General features: G+C 41.2%; 1 protein-coding gene across 3 annotated transcripts in view; it reads left to right on the top strand.

Annotated features, from left to right (window-relative positions):
- Positions 1-3,405: 3,405 nt before the first annotated feature.
- Positions 3,406-12,210, top strand: part of sbf2 (SET binding factor 2) — a 155,846-nt gene continuing 147,041 nt past the window's right edge. For 2 of the 3 annotated variants that reach the window (XM_031810629.1, XM_031810614.1), the window contains exon 1: positions 3,406-3,573. In XM_031810629.1, the coding sequence (XP_031666489.1) occupies positions 3,519-3,573 (55 nt within the window). In that variant the 5' untranslated portion in view covers positions 3,406-3,518. The remainder of the gene's footprint in view (positions 3,574-12,210) is intronic. The other variant, XM_031810621.1, reaches the window with a different exon arrangement.

Raw genomic sequence — 12,210 nt, 5'->3', positions numbered from 1 at the left:
ACAGACCAGGACTGCTGGAAGCCTGCTTTATCAGTGGGATAATGCAACAACATAGCAAACCCAGGAGAATAAAAAAGTTTAAATAAGCCAGAAGTAATTCAATAAATATTTGGGTCACATGAGATTGATTTACTGTAATACTTGTTAAGGAATGTTGTTGTTGTTTTCTGCTTTTCATTGACAGAATCTTTATTTGTGATTTGAAATTCACATTTTTACAACTTTCTTTTTATCAAATGCATTAATAAAGATTACATTTAAAAAAGTATGTCTTCGCAAACACATTAAGAAATAATGATTCACACTCCCAACAGAGAAAATGGTGAGTGCTCATTCCTTTGGTATTTGGGGAGGAGGCAGAGAACATTCTAAACCAAATTATTATGTCCACTGACATAATTAAACATTTTAGACATAACTGAGTTTGAGGTCAAGGGGTTATTAACTTTTGTCCACCTGCATTCCGGCACATTTTTGTCATATATAATTTCTTCAATGTTGACACAATGCCCTCTCAAGGGGCAAAAAATGATCTGATTACAAGTTTAGTCATCTTGAGGAAAAGTTGATTAGTAGGCTTGACACGAGATAACACAAGAACACTTAGTAGTTATTCATTAATAGTAAGTGTGTCAAATTATAACCACAACATTCTCCGTGTCTGCATTTGTTTACACATTAGGGCAAATATTTGGCTGTACTAATGTAAATGTTTAGAGGAATTTAGCAATTATCTCAAATAAATCAAGAGGGTTATTTATCATACGATTATATCTGTTGGCTTTACATAATCTCTAACTAACATGGTATTTCAAAAACAATTAGGATGACTTCTTCGTGCTCAACACATCACAACTGAGATCCATTAAATCAAGGGGATAATAGGTTAAGTCACAGGAGACAGCAAGCCTGATCCCTGTGTTACTGATATCTGCTCCTCACAATCACTGATTATATGACTTCATCTCAAACCAAAGTATAATGATTGCACTGAACCCCTTTAGCTCTTTGACCATAATAAAAGTACATTTACTTTTCATTTGTGCTTAGCTAAATTAAACCATTCCGAATGAATGGTGAGACATATTGCAAAGTACGGACAGTGAAATAAAGTGAGATATGCAGCGGGGTCAAAACTATTTCAGCGAGGGTCATAAGGCAGATGTTGATTACAGGCCCCTGGGGACAGATATCTGCACAAGATGCCATCAGGATTAGCACAGAGTGTAACGATTGTATTTTTTTCATTCCAGTCAATCACACAGCTGACCCAAAGCTGGTGTCTGGTGAGGGTATGTCTGGGGATGGGAACAGTGTATTGAAATTAGCTTGTGTAGTCCCCAAGACTTGGTCTTAAATCTCAAGAACACTGAAAAACATGTAAGCCTAGATGTGATCAGATAATCACAATTTGTGGCTTTCAATGTGTAATGTCTTTAATAGCAAATACGTAAGTATTTTGGGAACAACATGTGAAATGCTTTCTCAGTGCTCAGAATGTATCTCAAACAACTGATAAACAACCTTGTACGTGCTGAATAGAACATATCTGTGTGTATCGCATTTTACTGTGTCACGTGCAGTAATTCAGACAGAAAGTCACCTAAATCTCCCTTCAGCCTTGAATAGAAATCCTACTACACACAATTCTATACATAATTATTACGACTTCCTTGCTTACCTGGTGTCCCTTGTGTTACTGTAAATACATAAATGTGAAACACGTGTTGTAAACCAGCAAACATTTTGTAACCATTTGTAATGATAATTGCCTCTGCCAGACAAGTAATCCCCAAGTACCCAAGTCATTTAATCTCCTAATATGGAGAGAAGAATATTGCGCAACCATGACAGCATCATTGTTCAGTGGCTCTTTATATGGAGCAATCATTTGTTAGCTTTTTGTAAGACAGGTGTCAGGAACATGACCGCAATTTGTTCAGTCACTGCTGTGGTATGTTAATGTAACAGGTAAGGTGGGAAGGAACGTAAACTAGGAAGCTATGTCTTGGAAGTTTAATGGAGGAATAGATGAACACATACCTAGATATTGATATGTTATGGAAATGTTCCTCAATGTTGTCATGGTGATTTGATAGACCTGGGAGCTTTGTGGGGTTTGCACCTGTATAGTCATTCATTCTTTCATTCTGCTCCCTTGAACCCCATTGACCTGGAACATTAAAAAAAAAAAAAAATCAACAATTCAAATACCAAATTCTGTAGAGTAGATGACGAAAGTCCTGATTTATTATTTCAACTGCAGACGGAGCGGCAGACATACTGTATTATTGTAAAATACTTTCTATTCAGAAATATTATGCTATTGTGCAAAATATAACTAAGCTACATGTCTGGTGTTGAAGTGAAGACCCTGTCATGACAGATATGATAACACCTTACAGGAGAGAAGCAGCTGATAGCATAAGCATAATGGTTGGCGGAGCAGAATCATCAAAATTAACTTAACAATAGGCTACTTGTTAATGAAGAGATTCTCTCTCAAATTGCCCTAGTACGCTAGGGACCATGACGTTGTGGAATATGTTCAGTCCATGTCGTTGAGATGTTGGCAAAAACAGTACAAGAGAAGGATTCCCGCACACCGGTGTTTTCCACCCAGCAGCGTCTCCCTCCCCTATTAATTGGCAGGAAAGGTCACTCACTGTCCACAGAATTCCAGAAGTGAGTGGAGTTGTGCGCTCTTATTTCACATTTTGCCTGACCTTATCCCCAAGTATTGTGTGTGAGTGACCCTAATGCCCCCCGGTGTGTGTGTTTGTGTGTGTGCGCCATAGACATTTAAAGGTAATGCGCGTGTTTTTGTCTGAGAGAGAGAGAGAGAGAGAGAGAGAGAGAGAGAGAGAGAGAGAGAGAGAGAGAGAGAGAGAGAGAGAGAGAAAGAAGGCAGGGAGGGGATGTTTAAGTTTGACACAGTGTGATTATGGAAAATAGTAATCATGCTATTGACACAGATTTTCCCACCAGCACCCTCTGCTAAGTGCTTCTAGCAAACTAAATATCCTATACAATTAATTCAATACATGTTTAAGAAATACTGGATGCCACAACCTACAATACTTTTAATTTATCTTAACGTATTATAACCCACATTCTTGCAAAGAAAATTAGGCTATTTTTCCTCATCTAGCCTAGTCTCATCTACTCTCGAATGGACTTGAAAATATTTGGGTAACTTATTTTTTTTACATGTACTTTCCACATTTTTTTTTTAGCCCTTTTCTCCCCAATTGGTAGGTAACTTTTTTTAAATGAGCATGCTAACGGGATTCGAGTGGTCTTCAGATGGTTTTCCGTGCTGGCCAACAAGCGGTGTGGCAGGGTGTGACCCTGTTTGCGGCCACACAGTTTCTATTTGTAAACCAAGCGCCCACGCCCATGGATGTCGCTACTTCTACACGCAGGCGCAATATCACTCCTTCTGTCAAACATGGCTGTGCTTTTGAAGAAAGAAAAATGCTGAATTGTGTTGGTAGATTTCGGAATAAGAAGCAAACATGGCGAGATTGGCTGATTATTTGATTGTCGTGAGATTAGATCAGGACAAAACTGGTAAGTTTTTGAATGTAACACTTGGAACACGAATGCTACATTGAACTTCAAATGCTTGGGTTTATCCAGTCCGTCAGTGTTGATAATGCTTGCTGGTTAGCTTAGACTAGCTAGGTGGTTAGCTATTGATATCTGAGATTTGAAGCAGTCTGCAGCGTGTCATTGTTGAACTATTGGTATATTTAGAATGCACATACGACGGGTTTTAAATATATGCAACGGGGGGGGTTGGGGGACTGAGTGTTGTAGATATTTAAACCACAAACTGGAGTTTCATTGAGACGAACTGTAACATCCTGTTGATGTGACAAATCCAGCCCTTTGGAATTGTAGTTCGTGACGCGCGTGGCTTGCACCGGGAGCAGCTTTGGTATCATGATTTTGGAGAATGCATTCAGCTGTAAGGTTTGCATAAGTCTCATATCATTTACAATCTCATATCATTTGCAACTTGTAGGATATCATATTTTGTTTGACACCCTCAGAATGAGAATAGAAATCCTAACTTCCTGTCTTATACGACATTGTTTTTATCCAACGTTCCTACAAGATGGGCTGGGCATAGGGGAAGTCAATTACTTGGTATTTCTGTATTTTTGGGGGGACTCAAAAGTGGGGCCCAGAACTGAGGTTCCCAAACCAGACCCACACTCTGGTCTGCTAAACCATTGTTATACTGTACTTTTGTAACACAATTACTTGGCCTACAGTTGGAACATTCCTTTTGAATTGGCTTGGTTGAAAGAGGAACCTACTGAAGAAGAGCAAACAAGAAAGAGGATGTTTATACTGAGCCCAAAGTATGGCCTGCATTCGAAGAATGATGAAGGAACGTAGACTACCCGTAAGGGAGTAAAGACACATCCCAAGTGCAGTGGCATCTTTCCAGGCCCATGTGTGAGAGGGAGACAACCAACCAATCCAGCTGAATCAACTCACTCACTAGAGGCAGCCACATGAATAGGTAAATAGTGGCCCCAATGTCACTCAACTGACAAACAACTTCTGTGCCGTAGGAACAAAATGTTCATCCATCTAGGCATCGCTGGAGCCTAGATGGATTCTGCCCGCTCATAAAACCCCCAGTTCTGACTGAGATGGATAATGATGAATAGACTGAGAGAGTGGTGGATCTCCCTGATAAGAGGATGTTTGTTACAGCCAGAGGGGATTGAATACGCCTCTAGTAGGGATGGGGATTTCCAGATAAAAAAAAAGTATCTCTGTCCATCCTCTGTTTATTTTCCCATCCTCTTCTCATGTGTTACTGAGGTGTGGGATTATGTACATCCAGGGTTGTCTGGACCTGGGGGGAATCAGCAGTTATACTGCATAGATGTCCCTTTGTATGAACTGGAGTTCAATTCTCTACTCTACTAGAAAACTGGAAATGCTTTTTAGAGTTAATACAGACTCTCACAAAAAGAAAAACAACAAGAACATGTCTCCCTGAGAATGCATTTCACTTAATTGCTTTGCCCTTCTTTTTAGGCCCTACCTGGAAAGCAACCTTTTATGATGATGATGGCAGCTTTTGATGGAAATTATTTTTTGTCTTTTGTGTCTGCATCACTGTGGTCACATAGATAACAATGAAGGGAAGTTTGGTTGGACGATATTACGATAATATCGACAGTGATTGACAGCCATTGTTGATGGTGACGACATCGTGATGTGACAGACGACAGTTTAGCCTATTTGAATTTGACTGGCACCCCACAGTATAGAACAGTGTCTGGTAGAGGGCAGCACACAAGTGACATTCTGAGTAATTTGCCTATTCCTATTTGCTATTACCTATTTCAATATGTTACACAACGCACGAGAGTAATGCAGGCCAGACAGAGCGGAGAATTCCTGTCAGAATATATGGTTTCTCTTCTCCCTCAACCCCTGGTCGGATGCTTGGTTTTTAGGCTATAGCCTATACTTAATAATAGCGGACACTTAACTGTCTTGCGTTTTCTGTTTTAAAGAAATGTAGCCTATTTCATTCGATTGGCTATATGACTGAAGGCTACGCGTCATCATTTTATGCATTGTTTGCGCAATCGGCTTTACTAGTTGAGTGACAACCAATGTAATTTGCTAGGTTATTTTTTTAAATCAAAGGTACTGTTCAAAAGGTTGTTTTACCAGAATAAAAGTAGGCTATTGGTAGGCTACATGCATTTTTTTTGTACACTTTTTTTTCCTCCCCACTTTTTCGTGAGATCAATTGGTAATTACACTCTTGTCCCATCGCTCCAACTCCCTTACGGACTCTGGAGAGGCGAAGGTCGAGAGCCATGGATCCTCTGAAACACGACCCTGCCAAGCCGCACTGCTTCTTGACACACTGCTTGCTTATCCCAGAAGCCAGGCGCACCAATGTGTTGGAGGAAACACCGTACAGCTGGTGACCGTGTCAGCATGCATGCGCCCGGCCCACCACAGGAGTCTCTAGAGCGCGATGGGCCAAAGACATCCCGAGAAGATCACTCCGTGTCTGTCAACTCCCAAACAGTCTAAAACATTAGGTTATGAGACTGGGGAGAGGTGAAATCCAAAATTGTGCTATATAGGGTTGCACATTTTGGGGAATATTCAGAGGTGGACATTTTCTGTGGGAATTAATGGAAATGTATGCAAATTAATATCATTCAAATGTAGATGTTTTTTTTGCATTGGATATATTTTTATTTTTTATTTCACCTTTATTTAACTAGGCAAGTCAGTTAAGAACAAATTCTTACTTTCAATGACGGCCTAGGAACAGTGGGTTAACAGTGGGTTAACAGTGGCAGAACGACAGATTTGTACCTTGTCAGCTCGGGGGTTTGAACTTGCAACCTTCCGGTTACTAGTCCAATGCTCTAACCACTAGGCTACCCTATTCACCATATGGAGACAAACATAAACCTTTTACTTTATCATAAGTAAACATAATTGCAAATTATGAAATCCCACCAATAGAAATAAAAAAACTATTTAGTTACGAATTGAACTTCAATTAAATTAGTTGACTTATGGGATAGTTTCACTGAACAACAAAAGGGAATATTGAATGATCCCCAATGATCCATCACATCTCCCAAAAACATTTTCAACATACATCTGTAAAATGATAGTCTACAAACTAAAGCTTAATTTTTCTTCCTCTCAGGCTTCCATATCTTTTCCCTGGACCTTCTCAATGTCCACCTCTTGAACATCACACTGAGGCCTCATCTTCACTGTCACTTTCCAACCTGGTTGAGGATGGCTCGTTGTCAGGCTCAAAAAGCCTGAAATCTGCCTAGATGGCCACCAATTTTTCAACCCTTGTATTAGTCAGCCTGTTGCGTGCTTTAGTGTGTGTGTTCCCAAACAAGGACCAGTTGCGCTCTGAGGCTGCAGATGTTGGTGGGATTTGGAGGATGATGGAGGCAACAGGGGAAAGAGCCTCAGATTCACAAAGTCCCTTCCATCAGGTGGCTGATGAGATATGTTAGCACGACTGCCATATTGCATCTCCATCCCAAAGCCCTTGCTTGGAAGTGTACTTTGCCAGACTGCCAAGAACCTTGCCCTCATCCAGGCCAAGGTGGCGAGACATGGTGGTGATGACACCATAGGCCTTGTTGATCTCTGCACCAGACAGGATGCTTTTGCCAGCATGCTTGGGGTCCAACAGGTACGCTGTGGCGAGTATGGGCTTCAGGCAGAAGTCTTTGCTTTTTGATGTATTTCAGAACTGCAGTTTCCTCTGGTTAGAGCAACAGTGAAGTGGGCAGGGCAGTACAGATTTATTCTCTTACACCTGCAAGCAGTGTCTGAACATTAGACAGGATGATATTGTCTCCCTTAATCTGTGCAATGGCTACTGCTATAGGTTCCAGGTGTTTCAGGCTGCTTACCACTCTCTCCCAAAATACATCATCTTGGAGGATCCTCTTGATTGGGCTGTCCATATCGGCAGACTGTGGTATGGCCATTTCTTGGCGAGACTCCTTCCCCTCCAGGAGACTGTCAAACATGATGACAACACCACCCCAAAGGGTGTTGCTGGGCAACTTCAATGTGGCACTCTTATCCTTCTCACTTTGCTTGGCGAGGTAGATTGCTGCTATAACTTGATGATCCTTCACTTACCTAACCATTTCCTTGTCTCTCTTGTAGAGTATATCCATTGTTTTCAGTGCCAAGACCTCCTTGAGGAGCATAGTCATTGCATGAGCAGCACAGCCAATGGGTGTGATGTGAGGGTAGGACTCCTTCACTTTAGACCAAGCAGCCTTCATTTTGGCAGCATTGTCTGTCACCAGTGCAAATACCTTCTGTGGTCCAAGGTCATTGACTACCTTCAGCTCATCTGCAATGTAGAGATCGGTGTGTCTGTTGTCCCTTGTCTGTGCTCTTGTAGAATACTGGTTGAAGGGTGGAGATGATGTAGTTAATTGTCTGTAAAGTGTCTGTTTCATCATTTTCACCTCGAATAGAAGTAGAGGGACTTTAGAGGTTGCTTGTTGTGAGCGCTGGGGGAACTTTATGCACTTGGCCAGAGGATTCTGCATCTTTGTTGTGTTCTTCACATATGATTTGTGACAGTATTTGCAAATGTACATAGCTTTTCTTTCTACATTAGCTACAGTGAAATGTCTCCACATCAGATGGTGCCCGTGGCATTTTCCTGCAAAGATTAGAAAAAAATTAGTAAAATAACAAAACAAATTCCATGTACAGATACATTGTTAAGCAGTTAGATTAAACAACTCCTTTGTAAGATAAATGTTTTAAAATGAAACATGTATGGAAACAGGAGAATTAACACCTCAGTTAGCAGGCTCAAGCAAGCTAAAACCCACATGGTAGCAAAAACTAACTAGCAGAAATTAAGTTAGAAATGATTTAAACACTTTGCTGTAGACTACAATTTACTAGTTTTCAAAAAATCATGTATGTCCTGTACAATATATTCACCCCACCCAGTATTGTAAACAAAACGTACCAGAAAGCATTTTTTTCCTGGCTCTGACAGTGTAGTTGTGTGGGCTAAATAACATCTCATTAGTGTGGAGGATCTTGAGAATCAGCTGCATGTGATGGAAGAATGCACTGTGCATGCAGAGGGTGACAATTCCATTGAATTGGGGATAGTTTAACCAAAATATGCCACAAGACCTAGAATTGTGTATCCCACAAAAAAAGGTTCACCGTTATAAGGCAATTTAACTTCCCATGGAACATTTCTGGAAATTTACCGTAAAGTTTCCGACCCTTTGCAACCCTAGTGCCATATGACCAATGTTCCCCCCCTTGCAGCACAGCTCCCCGGGACTGCCAGCGCAGAGTGCAGAAGAGAAGTCAACCCAAGGAGAGAAGCACGAGATTGAACTTCACTCAACATTGTAGAGTTTTCCCTGTTAACACTGTCAATGTTTCCTTTTACTGTGGCAATTGTGATCGAATCAATGCAATATTAACCACTTTCAATGCAACATGCCATAAACAAAAATAACTATGCAAGAAATGTTGTTGTAGGCAGAAGAAATCTGAGCAGATTATATTGTACACGACTCAGCCCGGACCAGTGCGGCATAACCAATCAGAGCTGCAGTAGGTCTATATGCAAATAGGCTATTGCCATATATGCATCTGTGCTATTTACTTTGAACTGGACTGTTTACATTTTATTTTATATATATATAACTAGGCAAATCAGTTCAGAACAAATTCTTATTTACAATGGCACCCTACACCGGCCAAACATGGACGATGCTGGGCCAATTGTGCCCTGCCCTATGGGTCTCCCAATCACGGCCTGTTGTGACGCCGCAATTACTGAGATGCAGTGCCTTAGATCGATGCACCACTCGGGAGCCCACAGCTGTGGTCGTGAGTAGTTGAGCTTGTTTTGAGATCAAAGCAAGAGCTGCATGTAGCCACGTGTGAACATTTTCTTCATATCCTTTGCTAGTTAGTGAGTTATTAACCCAGTTATAGATAATGTAGTCAGCGATAGGTGAGGGAATGCTTCCTACAAGAGCACAACCGTGTACATTTCTAGACATCTTTGAAAAGTAAGCTTTTTTTGTCTCAAAGGAGCGGTGTTGTATTTTGAGACTGACTTGAATAAGCTAAGTAGCTAATTTGTCTGATTCTCTGTAATAATGAATCTGCGAGAATGACCAATAAATTAGTTTGTGACAGTGATTTCAGATTAAAAAGCGAACGTTTCTCCCCCAAACTGATAGTGTGTGGGTAGATGCCCAGTATCTCTTATGGCTCAGCTAAAGTGCCTACAGACACCATAGACATATACAGTGCATTCGGAAATGATTCAGACCCCTTGACCTTTTCCAGATTTTGTTATGTTACAGCCTTATGTATTAAATCCCCCCCCCCCCATAAATCTACACATAATACCCAATATTGACAAAGCAAAAACAAGTTTTAGAAATGTTTGCATATAGATGTGTGTTATGTATGTAAATTTAAGATGACTTTTTATATATATATAAAGTATTCAGACCCTTTGCTCAGTACTTTTGTTGAAGCACCTGTGGCAGTGTTTCAACCTTGAGTCTACAAGCTCGGCCCACCTGTATTCTTTGCAGATCCCCTCAAGCTCTGTCAGGTTGGATGGAGAGCGTCGCTCCACAGCTATTTTCAGGTCTTTCCAGAGATGTTTGATCGGTTTTCAAGTCTGGTCTGTGGCTTGGCCACTCAAGGACATTGAGACTTGTTCTGAATCATTCCTGCATTGTCTTTGCTGTGTGCTTAGGGTTGTTGTCCTGTTGGAAGGTGAACCTTTGTCAGTCTGAGGTCCTGAGCGCTCTGGAGCAGGTTTTCATCAAGGATCTTTCTGTACTTTTGCTCCGTTCATCTTATCCTGACTAGTCTCCCAGTCCCTGCCACTGAAAAACACCCCTATCGCATGATTCTGCCACCGCCATGCTTCACTGTAGGGATGGTGCCAGGTTCCCTCCAGAAGTGACGCTTGGCATTCAGGCCAAAGAGTTCAATCTTTGTTTCATCAGACCAGAGAATCTTGATTCTCATGGTCTGAGAGTCTTTAGGTGCCTTTTGGCAAACTTCAAGCGGGCCTTTTACCGAAGTGACCTCAGTGACCTTTGAGTTCTTGGTCACCTCCCTGACCAAGGCGCTTTTCCCCCAATTGCTCAGTTTAGCTGGGCACCCAGCTCCACGAAGAGCCTTTATTGTTCCAAACCACTTCCATGTAGGAAAGGTACCCTTCCCCAGATCTGTACCTCGACACAATCCTGTATCGGAGCTATACGGACAATTCCTTCGACCGCAGAGCTTGGTTTTTGCTCTGACATTCACTGTCAACTCTGTGCCTTTCCAAATTATATCCAATCACTTCGATTTACCAATGGTGGATTTCGATCAAGTTGTAGAGACATCTTAAGCATGAGCAATGGAAACAGGATGCACCTGAGCTCAATTTTGAGTCTCATAGCAAAAGGTCTGAATACTTACTCAAAAGTTTGGACACGCCTCATGCCAGGGTTTTTATGTGTACAATTTTTTTTTTTTACATTGTAGAATAATAGTGAAGACATCAAAACTGTGAAATAACACATGGAATCATAAAGCAACCAAATAAATAAAGCTCAAATCAAAAAATATTTTATATTTGAGATTCTTTAAAGTAGCCAACCTTTGCCTTGTCAGCTTTGCACACTCTGGGCATTGTTTCAAACGGCTTCACCTGGAATGCTTTTCCAATAGTCTTGAAGGAGTTCCCACATATGCTGAGCACTTGTTGACTGTTTTTCCTTTCACTCTGCGGCCCAACTCATCCCAAACCATCTCATTTGGGTTGAGCATCTGATGCAGCACTCAATCACTCTCCTCCTTGGTCATAGCCCTTACACAGCCTGGTGTGTTGTGTCATTGTCCTGTTGACAAACAAATGATAGTCCCACTAAGCGCAAACCAGATGGGATGGCATATTGCTGCAGAATACTGTGGTAGCCATGCTGGTTAAGTGTGCCTTGAATTCTAAATAAATCACAGCCTATGTCACCAGCAAAGCACCATCACACCACCATGCTTCACGGTGGGAACCACACAGGCGGAGATCATTTGTTCACCTACTCCGCATCTCACAAAGACACAGCAGTTGGAACCAAAAATCTAACATTTAGATTCATCAGACAAAAGGACAGATTTCCACCGGTCTAATGTCCATTGCTAGTGTTTCTTGGCCCAAGCAAGTCTCTTATTGTTGTGGTTTCTTTGAAGCAATTCGACCACGAATTGGGTCTTCTTTTCCTGTGGCGGTCCTCATGAGAGCCAGTTTCATCTTAGCACTTGGTGATTTTTGCGACTGCAGTTGAAGAAATGTACAAAATTCTTGGAATTTTTCACATTTACCTTCATGTCTTAATGGAATGATGAACTGTTTTCTCTTTGCTTATTTAAGCTGTTCTTGCCATAATATAGACTTGGTCTTTTACCAAATAGGGCTATCATCTGTATACCACTCCGACCTTGTCACAACACAACTGATTGGCTCAAACGCATTAAGAAAAGTTAATTCGTGGAATTTCTTTCAACAAGGCACACCTGTTAATTGAAATGCATTCCAGTGATTACCTCATGAAGCTGTTTGAGAATGCCAACAGTGTGGAAAGTTGTCAAGGCAAA

Source organism: Oncorhynchus kisutch, linkage group LG3 (genome assembly GCF_002021735.2).
Source record: "Oncorhynchus kisutch isolate 150728-3 linkage group LG3, Okis_V2, whole genome shotgun sequence".
NCBI lineage: Eukaryota > Metazoa > Chordata > Actinopteri > Salmoniformes > Salmonidae > Oncorhynchus > Oncorhynchus kisutch.
This window is presented reverse-complemented; position numbering and strand designations above follow the sequence as displayed.